General features: G+C 45.3%; 2 protein-coding genes across 3 annotated transcripts in view; one reads left to right on the top strand and one right to left on the bottom strand.

The window, feature by feature from the left end:
• Positions 1–900: 900 nt before the first annotated feature.
• On the top strand, positions 901–1,895 carry LOC123482301. Its single transcript, XM_045209563.1, has 2 exons — positions 901–1,527; positions 1,560–1,895. Exons 1-2 carry the CDS (start codon positions 901–903, stop codon positions 1,893–1,895), a joined length of 963 nt encoding a protein of 320 aa, XP_045065498.1.
• Positions 1,830–14,853, bottom strand: part of LOC121546142 (guanine nucleotide-binding protein G(i) subunit alpha-3-like) — a 67,934-nt gene continuing 54,910 nt past the window's right edge. The window contains exons 6-9 of one of the 2 annotated variants that reach the window (XM_041857188.2): positions 13,917–14,046; positions 8,242–8,395; positions 2,486–2,696; positions 1,830–1,916 (exon numbers count right to left, since the gene is read on the bottom strand). In XM_041857188.2, coding sequence (XP_041713122.1) covers positions 2,506–2,696; positions 8,242–8,395; positions 13,917–14,046 — 475 coding nt within the window. In that variant the 3' untranslated portion in view covers positions 1,830–1,916; positions 2,486–2,505. Of the gene's footprint in view, positions 1,917–2,485; positions 2,697–4,262; positions 4,374–8,241; positions 8,396–13,916; positions 14,047–14,853 lie in introns of those variants that run through there. The other variant, XM_045209562.1, reaches the window with a different exon arrangement.

Raw genomic sequence — 14,853 nt, 5'->3', positions numbered from 1 at the left:
ATCCTGAAGGTGAAGAAGCCAGATGTGGAGGTCCTGGGCTGGTGTGGTTACACGTGGTCTGCGGTTGTGAGGCCGGTTGGATGTACTGCCAAATTCTCTAAAACGACGTTGGCGGCGGCTTATGGTAGAGAAATGAACATTAAATTCTCTAGCGACAGCTCTGGTGGACATTCCTGCAGTCAGCATGCCAATTGCACGTGCCCTCAAAACTTGAGACATCTGTAGCATTGTGTTGTGTGACAAAACTGCACATTTTAGGGTGGCCTTTTATTGTCCCCAGCACAAGGTGCACTTGTCTAATGATCATGCTGTTTAATCAGCTTCTTGATATGCCACACCTGTCAGGTGGATGGATTATCTTGGCAAAGGAGAAATGCTCACTAACATTTTAGATTGACATTTTAGTCATTTAGCAGACGCTCTTATCCAGAGCGACTTACAGTTAGTGAGTGCATACATTTTTCAGACTGGCCCCCCGTGGGAAACGAACCCACAACCCTGGCGTTGCAAGCGCCATGCTCTACCAACTGAGCTACAGGGGACTAACAGGGATGTAAACAAAGTTGAGCACAACATTTGAGAGAAATAAGCTTTTTGTGCATATGGAACATTTCTGGGATCTTTTATTTCAGCTCATGAAACATGGGACCAACACTTTACATGTTGCGTTCATATTTTTTTCAGTGTACATTATCTGGAACTAAAAACAGAAGTGTTCTGTAGTCTGACTTGGCAGTTCCACTGCTTAAGGTTTTCCCCACAATTCAGTTCTGTCCTGAGCTCAGGGTATCAAGAGCGTTGAACATGGAGAAAAATAAAGTGGTCAAAACGGAAACAATCCCAAAATGCAGTATTCGTCAGCTGCTGCATTCAGTGTGGCAATGAACAGTCTCAGTCTGCATGGCAACGAACAGTCTCAGTCTGCATTCAGCATGGCAACGAACCGTCTCAGTCTGCATGGCAACGAACAGTCTCAGTCTGCATGGCAACGAACAGTCTCAGTCTGCATGGCAACGAACAGTCTCAGTCTGCATGGCAACGAACAGTCTCAGTCTGCATGGCAACGAACAGTCTCAGTCTGCATTCAGCATGGCAACGAACAGTCTCAGTCTGCATGGCAACGAACAGTCTCAGTCTGCATTCAGCATGGCAACGAACAGTCTCAGTCTGCATTCAGCATGGCAACGAACAGTCTCAGTCTGCATGGCAACGAACAGTCTCAGTCTGCATTCAGCATGGCAACGAACAGTCTCAGTCTGCATGGCAATGAACAGTCTCAGTCTGCATGGCAACGAACAGTCTCAGTCTTCATTCAGCATGGCAACGAACAGTCTCAGTCTGCATGGCAACGAACAGTCTCAGTCTGCATTCAGCATGGCAACGAACAGTCTCAGTCTGCATGGCATTGAAAAGTCTCAGTCTCCATTCAGCATGGCAACGAACAGTCTCAGTTTGCATTCAGCATGGCAACGAACAGTCTCAGTCTGCATTCAACATGGCAACGAACAGTCTCAGTCTGCATTCAACATGGCAACGAACAGTCTCAGTCTGCATTCAACATGGCAACGAACAGTCTCAGTCTGCGTGGCAACAGTCTCAGTCTGCATTCAGCGTGGCAACGAACAGTCTCAGTCTCAATTCAGCGTGGCAACGAACAGTCTGTGTCCATTCAGTGTGGCAACGAACAGTCTGTCTCCATTCAGCGTGGCAACGAACAGTCTGTCTCCATTCAGCGTGGCAACGAACAGTCTGTCTCCATTCAGTGTGGCAACGAACAGTCTGTCTCCATTCAGCGTGGCAAAGAACATTCTCAGTCGCTGGTTCTACTTTCTATAATCTTCTTCTACGATCATCTAATTCAAACATCCCAAGTCATCATCATCCCCCTCCCATGAGGCTCACAGCCCACCAGACACCTACAAAGGATGAAGAGAGAGGAGAGGATAACAGTGAACCATTAGAAAACTCTGCCAAAGCCTCGTACCGATGACTGCATCCAAGCCCTCTCATGCTTCATTACAACACCTACACATGCTGCCACTGAATCAAACAGTCAAGAGGACAAATAATCTGTAACTTACAGACATCTTGGCATACTGCGGACTATCCAGTCCTTTCAGATTTACCCAAATGCCCCAAAAAGCAAAAAGCTTCTGCAACTTTAACCAATACCAGGTAAATTTTTTTATTTTATTTTTTTACAGGGATTCAGTATATACAAACTTCAAGAGGTCAGTAACCTGAAGCGCCCCGTCACCTCCGTAGAGGCCACACTCTAACAGGTCGGTAACCTGAAGCGCCCCGTCACCTCCGTAGAGGCCACACTCTAACAGTTCTCACAGCAAGGACATGTTAGAGCCCTCATGGTTGTGGGTTCAATCCCCCCGCCCGCCTTTCCCGCCTTTCCTACATCTATTTTCCAGCTGTTTCAATAAAGCAAAAAAAATACCTGAGGGTGGAATTCCACAAGTCAAAGGTCACTGACCTGAAGATTTCTGGTCCTCCTCAGTAGAGTCCACACTCCTTGAGGTTGATCTTGATGACGACGTCTGTGACTGCGTCGAATACGAACTGAACGTTCTCGGTGTCGGTGGCGCAGGTGAAGTGGGTGTAGATCTCTTTAGTGTCCTTCCTCCTGTTCAGGTCCTCAAACTTACACTGGATGTAGGCTGCAGCCTCCTCATATGTACTGGCTCCTGTAGTAATAATAATAATAGTGCATTATGGGTACTGTAGTACACTGGATGTAGGCTGCAGCCTCCTCATATGTACTGGCTCCTGTAGTAATAATAATAATAGTGCATTGTGGGTACTGTAGTACACTGGATGTAGGCTGCAGCCTCCTCATATGTACTGGCTCCTGTAGTAATAATAATAATAGTGCATTGTGGGTACTGTAGTACACTGGATGTAGGCTGCAGCCTCCTCATATGTACTGGCTCCTGTAGTAATAATAATAGTGCATTATGGGTACTGTAGTACACTGGATGTAGGCTGCAGCCTCCTCATATGTACTGGCTCCTGTAGTAATAATAATAGTGCATTATGGGTACTGTAGTACACTGGATGTAGGCTGCTGCCTCCTCATATGTACTGGCTCCTGTAGTAATAATAATAATAGTGCATTATGGGTACTGTAGTACACTAGATGTAGGCTGCTGCCTCCTCATATGTACTGGCTCCTGTAGTAATAATAATAGTGCATTGTGGGTACTGTAGTACACTGGATGTAGGCTGCTGCCTCCTCATATGTACTGGCTCCTGTAGTAATAATAATAGTGCATTATGGGTACTGTAGTACACTGGATGTAGGCTGCAGCCTCCTCATATGTACTGGCTCCTGTAGTAATAATAATAGTGCATTATGGGTACTGTAGTACACTGGATGTAGGCTGCAGCCTCCTCATATGTACTGGCTCCTGTAGTAATAATAATAGTGCATTGTGGGTACTGTAGTACACTGGATGTAGGCTGCAGCCTCCTCATATGTACTGGCTCCTGTAGTAATAATAATAATAGTGCATTGTGGGTACTGTAGTACACTGGATGTAGGCTGCTGCCTCCTCATATGTACTGGCTCCTGTAGTAATAATAATAGTGCATTATGGGTACTGTAGTACACTGGATGTAGGCTGCTGCCTCCTCATATGTACTGGCTCCTGTAGTAATAATAATAGTGCATTATGGGTACTGTAGTACACAGGATGTAGGCTGCAGCCTCCTCATATGTACTGGCTCCTGTAGTAATAATAATAATAGTGCATTATGGGTACTGTAGTACACTAGATGTAGGCTGCAGCCTCCTCATATGTACTGGCTCCTGTAGTAATAATAATAGTGCATTATGGGTACTGTTGTACACTGGATGTAGGCTGCAGCCTCCTCATATGTACTGGCTCCTGTAGTAATAATAATAGTGCATTGTGGGTACTGTAGTACACTGGATGTAGGCTGCAGCCTCCTCATATGTACTGGCTCCTGTAGTAATAATAATAGTGCATTATGGGTACTGTAGTACACTGGATGTAGGCTGCTGCCTCCTCATATGTACTGGCTCCTGTAGTAATAATAATAGTGCATTATGGGTACTGTAGTACACTGGATGTAGGCTGCTGCCTCCTCATATGTACTGGCTCCTGTAGTAATAATAATAGTGCATTGTGGGTACTGTAGTACACTGGATGTAGGCTGCAGCCTCCTCATATGTACTGGCTCATGTAGTAATAATAATAGTGCATTATGGGTACTGTAGTACACTGGATGTAGGCTGCTGCCTCCTCATATGTACTGGCTCCTGTAGTAATAATAATAGTGCATTATGGGTACTGTAGTACACTGGATGTAGGCTGCAGCCTCCTCATATGTACTGGCTCCTGTAGTAATAATAATAGTGCATTATGGGTACTGTAGTACACTGGATGTAGGCTGCTGCCTCCTCATATGTACTGGCTCCTGTAGTAATAATAATAGTGCATTATGGGTACTGTAGTACACTGGATGTAGGCTGCTGCCTCCTCATATGTACTGGCTCCTGGAACAAAAATGAGGGACCAAAATGAGCTCTTTTGCTAATTATGACATATTTGTATTGATGTGCACACTGATGATGATTAATATGCACTGCCCTTGTATAAATTAATACATTTTATAAATGATATAAAGCATGGATTGGACAATACGATGTTAGATTCAGAACAAGCTTTAATGGAAATGGTACTGTGCACTGCAGGTTATCAGGAAGAAGTCTAATACAACCGGGGACCCATGCTCCTATTCTGACTGGATCTCAATACAGTTGGATTCAATTATTTAGTACCTAACGGCTATTCACATCTGGATACTATTAGGGGTATTAAGCTCTGTATCCGTCTCTCCGTCTGTCTCTCCGTCTGTCTCTCCGTCTGTCTCTCTGTATCCGTCTCTCCGTCTGTCTCTCCGTCTGTCTCTCTGTATCCGTCTCTCCGTCTGTCTCTCCGTCTGTCTCTCTGTATCCGTCTCTCTGTATCCGTCTCTCCGTCTGTCTCTCCGTCTGTCTCTCCGTCTGTCTCTCCGTCTGTCTCTCTGTATCCGTCTCTCTGTATCCGTCTCTCCGTCTGTCTCTCCGTCTGTCTCTCCGTCTGTCTCTCCGTCTGTCTCTCCGTCTGTCTCTCCGTCCGTCTCTCTGTATCCGTCTCTCTGTATCCGTCTCTCTGTATCCGTCTCTCCGTCTGTCTCTCTGTATCCGTCTCTCCGTCTGTCTCTCCGTCTGTCTCTCCGTCTGTCTCTCCGTCCGTCTCTCTGTATCCGTCTCTCTGTATCCGTCTCTCTGTATCCGTCTCTCCGTCTCTCCGTCTGTCTCTCCGTCTGTCTCTCTGTATCCGTCTCTCTGTATCCGTCTCTCCGTCTGTCTCTCCGTCTGTCTCTCCGTCTGTCTCTCCGTCTGTCTCTCTGTATCCGTCTCTCTGTATCCGTCTCTCTGTATCCGTCTCTCTGTATCCGTCTCTCCGTCTGTCTCTCCGTCTGTCTCTCCGTCTGTCTCTCCGTCTGTCTCTCCGTCTGTCTCTCCGTCCGTCTCTCCGTCCGTCTCTCCGTCCGTCTCTCCGTCCGTCTCTCCGTCCGTCTCTCCGTCCGTCTCTCCGTCCGTCTCTCCGTCTGTCTGCTTAGTATTCGAGGTATTAAGGTTTGTGTCCGTCTGTCTGGTTAGTATTAGAGGTACTAAGCTCTATCTGGCTGTCTGTCTGGTTACCTCGACTGGTAGGCTTGCGTCACTGGACAGCTTGCGGCTGGGTTTCCCTTTGTAATCCATGATGGTTTGCAAGCCCTGCCACAACCGACGACCGTCAGAGTCGGTGTAGTAGGATGTGATGTATTGACGATTTGCCTGTTTGATGGTTCGTCGGAGGGCATAGCAGGATTTCTTTATAAGAGTCCGGGTTAGAGTCCCGCTCCTTGAAAGCGTCAGCTCTAGCCTTTAGCTCAGTGCGGATGTTGCCTGTAATCCATTACTTCTGGTTGGGATATGTACGTACGGTCACTGTGGGGACGACGTCGTCTATGCACTTATTAATGAAGCCGGTGACTGATGTGGTAAACTCCTCAATGCCATCGGACGAATCCCAGAACATATTCCAATCTGTACTAGCAAAACAGTCCTGTAGCTCAGCATCTGATTCATCAGACCACTTCCGTATTGAGCGCGTCACTGGTACTTCCTGTTTGAGGTTTTTCTTGTAAGCGGGAGGCTAGCGTTATGGTCAGATTTGCCTAATGGAGGGCGATGGAGAGCTTTGTATGCATCTCTGTGTGTGGAGTAAATGTGATCCAAAGTTTTTTTTCCCCGCCTCTAGTTGCCAAGGTGACATGCTGGTAGAAATGAGGTAAAACGGATTACATTTTTCCTGCATTAAAATCACCGGCCACTAGGAGCGCTGCCTCTGGGTGAACATTTTCTTGTTCGCAAATGGCCCTAGACAGGTCGTTGAGTGCGGTCTTAGTGCCAGCATCGGTTTGTGTTGGTAAATAGACAGCTACGAAAAATATATACTGAACAAAAATATAAACGCAACATGTAAAGTGTTGGTCCCATGTTTCATGAGCTGAAATAAAAGATCCCAGACATTTCCCATACGCAAAAAAAAAAGCTTATTTCTCTCAAATTTTGTGCACAACTTTGTTTACATCCTTGTTAGTGAGCATTTCTCCTTTGCCAAGATAATCCATCCACCTGACAGGTGTGGCATATCAAGAAGCTGATTAAACAGCCTGATCATTATACTGGTGCACAATGGGGCCAATAAAAGGCCCCTCTAAAATGTGCAGTTGTGTCACACAACACAATGCCACAGATGTCTCAAGTTTTGAGGGAGCGTGCACTTGGCATGCTGACTGCAGAAATGTCCACCAGAGCTGTTGCCATACTTTTGAATGTTCATTTTCTCTAACATAAGCCTCCTCCAACATTGTTTTAGAGAATATGGTAGTACATCCAACCGGCCTCACAACCGCAGACCACGTGTAACCACGCCAGCCTAGGACCTCCACATACGGGAAAAAACGAATTCTGATTGGCTGGCTCCCAAGTGGGTGGGCCTAATGAATTTATGTCAATTGACTGATTTCCTTATATGAACTGTAACTCAGTAAAATCTTTGAAATTGTTGCATGTTGCATTTATATTTTTGTTCAGTATAGATGAATACTCTCTTGGTAAATAAACTCAGGCAAAGCAGAACCTCGAGACTTCCTTAACGTTCTATCTTATTGGATCTCTATCTTAGTAGGCCATCTTATTGGATCTCTATCTTAGTAGGCCATCTTATTGGATCTCTATCTTAGTAGCCTATCTTTATTTTTTAAATTTTGTCATTTAGCAGACGCTCTTATCCAGAGCGACTTACATGAGCAATTAGGGTTAAGTGCCTTGCTCAAGGGCACATCGACAGATTTTTCACCTAGTCGGCTCGGGGATTAGAACCAGCGACCTTTCGGTTACTGGCACAACGCTCTTAACCACTAAGCTACCTGTAGCCTATCTTATTGGATCTCTATCTTAGTAGCCCATCTTATTGGATCTCTATCTTAGTAGCCTGTCCTATTGGCAGAGAGCATCAACCATATCCCCGGTGAGTGTGCATATTTCAGTGTCTTTATCATTGGGCGAGACTGGATCTTTTTTTTTTTTTTTTTTGGGACAATAACTTCGTCCTCCAGGCTAGACGGACGTCATGGCCTACACGTCTCCCCTTTTCATAGGCCGTGAAAAAATACAGCTTCCTCAAAACTTGAAACCCATGCGCCACCTAGTGACTCCTTGTATTATATATAGCAGACCAAAATGTTTTTATTTTAAGACTGTCACAGAGCAAATGTCAACGGATATCGGTAGTACAAATGCAAGCCAAAGCAAACTTCTGAGAAGTTCAGAAAAAAAGCCAACAGTTACTATTTAAAGACCCTTGATTTAGTTTGCCAGGTACCATGGAACCAATGGAACTGTCCCGAAAATAGGAAACACAACCGGTATGAACAGCTTTTACAACATTGCCTTTGTGCTTAAAAAGAAAAGTACACAAACTCCTAGTTAAATCATGAACACCTCAAACACTTACAAGTATTTCACATGTATTTGTTTTGTGTGTGTGTGTGTGTGTGTTCTTCACATGCGCACCGGTGTGTGTGTGTGTGTGAGTGTGTGTGTATGTGTGTGTGTGTGTGTGTGTGTATGTGTGTGTGTGTGATTCTTGTAGTATGCTTATCACCCACCTGCGTACTCGGGGTAGCAGATGGTGAGTGGACTCCTGCCGATCTTCTCACCAAACAGATCCTTCTTGTTGAGGAACAGGATGATGGAGGTTTCTGTGAACCACTTGTTGTTGCAGATGGAGTCAAACAGCTTCATGCTCTCATGCATACGGTTCTGTAGGGCGGGATGGAACAGTTGATTAGTTTCATGACCCGGAATCACAGTGTGGAATCAGAACAGGATAACAGTAGAACTGGGCGATAGGGACAAAAAAAACAATAAAACTGACTTTTTTTTTGGGGGGTTGCTAGATCTGGGCGATGTGGACAAAAAGTAATGTCGTGATAAACTATTTAGCTTGATAACAATAAATACAAACGATCAAAAAATAAAAATAAAGGACAGTTCCTTTACGTTAGCGGCAGGGGCTCTAGACAAATGTTTTCCAGTGCCAAGTAAGACAACTGAGATGGTAGCCTTTGATTAAAAAAGTACGCTATTTTATCTAACATGTCCAGGGAATGCATGGTTGATATTTTTGATATGCAACCTGTCAAAATAGGATCCAGAATGATCAGATTTATTTGTGGCTTTTCAGAGAATTTGCGGACATCTTTGTACATATTGACCTATATATATATATATATATATATATATATATATATATATATATATATATATATATATATATATATATATTTATTATTATTATTATTCACCACCTGATGAAGTGAGAACTCAAAACACTTAGCTGGATTTCTAACTATGAATATGATATTGTTGCTACAGTGCCTTCAGAAAGTATTCATACCCCTTGACTTATTCCACATTTTGTTGTGTTACAGCCTGAATTCAAAATATCCCATAATGACAAAGTGAAAACATGTTTAGACATTTTTGCTAATTTATTGAAAATGAAATACAGAAATATCAAATTCATACTGAACAAAAATATAAATGCAACATGTAAAGTGTTGCAAAGGGGAGCGTGCAATTGGCATGCTGACTGCAGGAATGTCCAACAGAACAGTTGTTTTGGGACACTGTAAAGTCCATGGAGAATAAGAGCACCTCCTCCCAGCTGCCCACTCCACTGAGGCTAGGAAACACTATCACCACTGATAAATCTACGATAATCGAGAATTTCAACAAGCATTTTGCTACAGCTGGCCATGCTTTCCATCTGGCTACCACTAACCCGGCCACCAGCTCTGCACCCTCCGCTGCAACTTGCTCATGCCCCCCTCCCCCCCCCCGCTTCTCCTTCACCCAAATTCAGAAAGCTGATGTTCTGAAAGAGCTGCAAAATCTGGACTCTACAAATCAGCTGGGCTAGACAATCTGGACCCTTTCTTTCTAAAATTAGCCGCCGAAATTATCGCAACCCCTATTACTAGCCTGTTCAACCTCTCTTTCGTATCGTCTGAGATCCCCAGAGATTGGAAAGCTAAAGGGGGTGACACTCTAGATCCAATCTGTTACAGACCTATATTCATCCTGCCCTGCTTTTCGAAAGTATTTGAAAGCCAAGTTAACAAACAGATCACCGACCATTTCGAATCCCACCGTACCTTCTCCGCTATGCAATCTGGTTTCCGAGCTGGTCATGGGTGCACCTCAGCCACGCTCAAGGTCCTAAACGATATTATAACCGCAATCGATAAAAGACAGTACTGTGCAGCCGTCTTCATCGACCTGGCCAAGGCTTTCGACTCTGTCAATCACCGCATTCTTATTGGCAGACTAAATAGCATTGGTTTCTCAAATGACTGCCTCGCCTGGTTCACCAACTACTTCTCAGATAGAGTTCAATGTGTCAAATCGGAGGGCCTGTTGTCTGGACCTCTGGCAGTCTCTATGGGAGTGCCACAGGGTTCAATTCTCGGGCCGACTCTATTCTCCGTGTATATCAATGATGTCGCTCTTGCTGCTGGTGACTCTCAGATCCACCTCTACGCAGACGACACCATTTTGTATACATCTGGCCCTTCATTGGACACTGTGTTAACAAACCTCCAAACAAGCTTCAATGCCATACAACACTCCTTCCGTAGCCTCCAACTGCTCTTAAACGCTAGTAAAACTACATGCATGCTCTTCAATCAAACGCTGCTTGCACCCGCCCGCCCGACTAGAATCACTACTCTCGGCGGGTCTGACTTAGAATATGTGGACAACTACAAATACCTAGGTGTCTGGTTAGACTGTAAACTCTCCTTCCAGACTCACATTAAGCATCTCCAATCCAAAGTTAAATCTAGAATCGGCTTCCTATTTCACAACAAAGCCTCCTTCACTCATGCCCTCGTTAAACTGACTATCTTACCGATCCTTGACTTTGGCGATGTCATTTACAAAATAGCCTCCAACACTCTACTCAGCAAATTGGATGTAGTCTATCACAGTGCCATCCGTTTTGTCACCAAAGCCCCATATACTACCCACCATTGTGACCTGTACGATCTCGTTGGCTGGCCCTCACTACATATTAGTCGCCAAACACACTGGCACCAGGTCATCTATAAATCACTGTTAGGCAAATCCCCGCCTTATCTTAGCTCATTGGTCACCATAGCAACACCCACCCATAGTATGCGCTCCAGCAGGTATATCTCACTGGTCATCCCCAAAGCCAACACCTCCTTTGGCCGCCATTCCTTCCAGTTCTCTGCTGCCAATGACTGGAACGAACTGCAAAAATCTCTGAAGCTGGAGACACTTATCTCCCTCACTAACTTTAAGCATCAGTTGTCAGAGCAGCTTACCGATCACTGCACCTGTACACAGCCCATCTGTAATTAGCCCACCCAACTACCTCATCCCCATATTGTTATTTATTTTGCACCCCAGTATCTCTATTTGCACATCATCTTCTGCACTTCTATCATTCCAGTGTTAATACTAAATTGTAATTATTTTGCCCTATGGCCTATTTATTGCCTTACCTCCATAACTTGCTACATTTGCACACACTGTATATAGATTTTCTATTGTGTTATTGACTGTACGTTTTTGTTTATCCCATATGTAACTTTGTGTTGTTGTTGTTTTTAATCGCACTGCTTTGCTTTATCTTGGCCAGGTCGCAGTTGTAAATGAGAACTTGTTCTCAACTGGCCTACCTGGTTAAATAAAGTTTTTTTTTTTTTTTTCATGTTTTCTTGGTATGCAACTCCAGTGTATATTTGGCCTTATGTTTTAGGTTATTGTCCTGCTGAAAGGTGAATTTGTCTCCCAGTGTCTGTTGGAAAGGAGACAACCAGGTTTTCCTCTGGGATTTTGCCTACACTTAGCTCTATTCCGTTTATTTTTATCCTAAAAAACTCCCTAGTCCTTGCCGATGACAAGCATACCCATAACATGATGCAGCACCACCAAGCTTGAAAACATGAAGGGTGGTACTCTGTGATGTGTTGTGCTGGATTTGCCCCAAACATAACGCTTTGTATTCAGGACATATAAAGGTATCTTTGCCACATTTTTGTTCTGTTTTACTTTAGTGCCTTATTGAAAACAAGATGCATGTTTTGGAATATTTGTATTCTGTACAGGCTCCCTTGTTTTCACTCTGTCAATTAAGTTAGTACTGTGGAATAACTACAATGTTGTTGATCCATTCTCAGTTTCTCCTATCACAGCCATTAAACACTAACTGTATTAAAGTCTCAGTTGGCCTCATGGGGAAATCCCTGAGTGGTTTCCTTCCTCTTCGGCAACTGAGTTAGGAAGGACGCCTGTATCTTTGTAGTGACTGGGTGTATTGATACACCATCCAAAGTGTAATTAATAACTTCACCATGCTCAATGTCTGCTTTTTTGTTTTAACCATTACCAATAGGTGACATTTCCTTGCGAGGCTTTGGAAAACCTCACTGGTCTTTGGGGTTGGAATCTGTGTTTGAAATGCTCGACTGAGAGACCATACAGATAAGGCTGTGCAGAATAACAATATTCCAAAACATGCATCTTGTTTTCAACAAGGCACTAAAGTAAAACTGCAAATATGTGGCAAAGCAATTCACTTTTTGTCCTGAATACAAAGTGTTATGTTTGGGGCAAATCCAATACAACACATTAATGAGTACCACTTTCCATATTTTCAAGCATGGTGGTGGCTGCAACATGTTATGGGTATACTTGTAATTGTTAAGGTCTGGGGAGTTTTTCAGGATAAAAAATTAACGGAATGGAGCTAAGTACAGGCAAAATCCTAGAGGAAAACCTGGTTCAGTCTGCTTTCCGCCACACACTGGGAGATTAATTCACCTTTCAGCAGGACAATAACCTAAAACACAAGGCCAAATCCACACTGGAGTTACTTACCAAGAAGACAGTGAATGTTCCTGAGTGGCCGAGTTACAGTTTTGACTTAAATCTGCTTGAAAATCTATGGCAAGACCTGAAAATGGTTGTCTAGCAATGATCAACAACTCATTTGACAAAGCTTGAAGAATTTTGAAAAGAATAATGGGAAAATGTTGCACAATCCAGGTGTGGAAAGGTCTTAAGAGACTTAACCAGAAAGACTCACAGTTTTAGACCGAGCCGAGTGGCACAGAGAGGTTTTACAGACCGAGCCGAGTGGCACAGAGAGGTTTTACAGACCGAGCCGAGGGGCACAGAGAGGTTTTACAGACCGAGCCGAGTGGCACAGAGAGGTTTTACAGACCGAGCCGAGTGGCACAGAGAGGTTTTACAGACCGAGCCGAGTGGCACAGAGAGGTTTTACAGACCGAGGAGGAGTTGGAGACACACCACACCTTTCTCTCTATTTTCTGCTCTCTCAACACCTCTCCCTTAACACCTCTCCCCCAGACTAAATGTATGACCTCTCCCCCTCTCCCTGCGCACCCCATCTCTCCCCCATTTCTCCACCCCATCTCTCCCCCCTTTTCTCTCCCCCATCTCTCCCTCCCTCTTCTCTCTCCCCCTCTTCTCCCTCCATCTCTACCCCCATCTCTCCCTCCCTCTCCCTATCCCCCACCTCTCCCTCTCTCCCCCATCTCTCCCTATCCCCCATCTCTCCCTCATCTCTCCCTCATCTCTCCCCATCTCCCCCTCTCTCCCTCCATCTCTGCCCCTCCCTTCTCCCTCCATCTCTCCCTCTCTCCCCCCTCTTCTCCCCCCATCTCTCCCTCTCCCCCATCTGTCTCTCCCTCTCTCCCCATCTCTCTCCCCTCCCCCATCTCTCCCTCCTCCCCCATCTCTCCCTCATCTCTCCCTCTCTCCCCCAATCTCTCCCTCTCTCCCCCAATATCTCCCTCTCTCCCCAAATATCTCCCTCTCCCCCCATCTGTCTCTCCCTCTCTCCCATCTCTCTCCCCTCCCCCATCTCTCTCTCCCTCTGCCCCATCTCTCTCTCCCCCATCTTTCCCTCCCCCATCTCTCCCTCTCCCCCATCTCTCTCCCATCTCTCCCCCAATCTCTCCCTCTTCCCCTCCCCATCTCTCCCTCTCTCCCCAATCTCTCCCTCTCTCCCCCAATCTCTCCCTCTCTCCCCCAATCTCTCCCTTTCTCCCCCAATCTCTCCCTCTCTCCCCCATCTCTCCCTTCTCCCCCATCTCTCCGTCTCTCCCACCAATCTCTCCCTCTCTCTCCCTCTCTCCCTCCCCCAATCTCTCCCTCTCTCCCCCCATCGTTCCCACTCTCCCTCTCTCCACCCCTCCCTGCTCCCTCTCCTCTCCTCTCCTCTCACCATCTCTTCGTCCTCTGCCAGCACCAGGTCATAGTCGCTGAGCGCCACACAGAAGATGATGGACGTCACGTCCTCAAAGCAGTGGATCCACTTCTTCCTCTCCGACCGCTGGCCGCCCACGTCAAACATCCTGAGGTGAAACAAAGGGACACACAGCAGGGTCAAAGCCACAGCAGGGTCAAAGCCACAGCAGGGTCAAAGGTCAAAGCCACAGCAGGGTCAAAGCCACAGCAGGGTCAAAGCCACAGCAGGGTCAAAGCCACAGCAGGGTCAAAGCCACAGCAGGGTGAAGTAGACATTTGAGAACTGATTACCCATATGTTGATTTGACTACATGCACTCACACATTCCCTCGCACATGCTCTCTGTCTCACACACACACACTCACTTTACTTTAGCTCCCTACTATAATTGCCATCATGGAGGCTCCTATCTGCACCTGAGACCCACCATCACTACCACGATCATAGACAAGGCTCCTGTCTGGACAAGGCAGGAATAGGCTATATGGAGCAACTCACTTCAACTTAAATAACACAGACAGACAGACAGACAGACAGACAGACAGACAGACAGACAGACAGACAGACAGACAGACAGACAGACAGACAGACAGACAGACAGAGACCATATGGTTGGTGCCCCTGCATCAACCCAACCAATCAGCATTTCTAGGAACTAAATATTCGCTGAACACATACAGTGCAGTATTCAGACCCCTTTACTTTTTCCACATTTTGTTACGTTACAGCCTTATTCTAAAATGGATTAAACCGTTTAATTCCCCCTCATCACTCTACACACAATACCCATAGTGACAAAGCAAAAACAAGGTTTTTAGACATTTTTGCAAATTTATTCAAAATAAAAAACTGAAATATCACATTTACATAAGTATTCAGAAGCTTTACTCAGTACTTTGTTGAAGCACCTTTGG

This window comes from Coregonus clupeaformis, chromosome 30 (genome assembly GCF_020615455.1).
Source record: "Coregonus clupeaformis isolate EN_2021a chromosome 30, ASM2061545v1, whole genome shotgun sequence".
NCBI lineage: Eukaryota > Metazoa > Chordata > Actinopteri > Salmoniformes > Salmonidae > Coregonus > Coregonus clupeaformis.
This window is presented reverse-complemented; position numbering and strand designations above follow the sequence as displayed.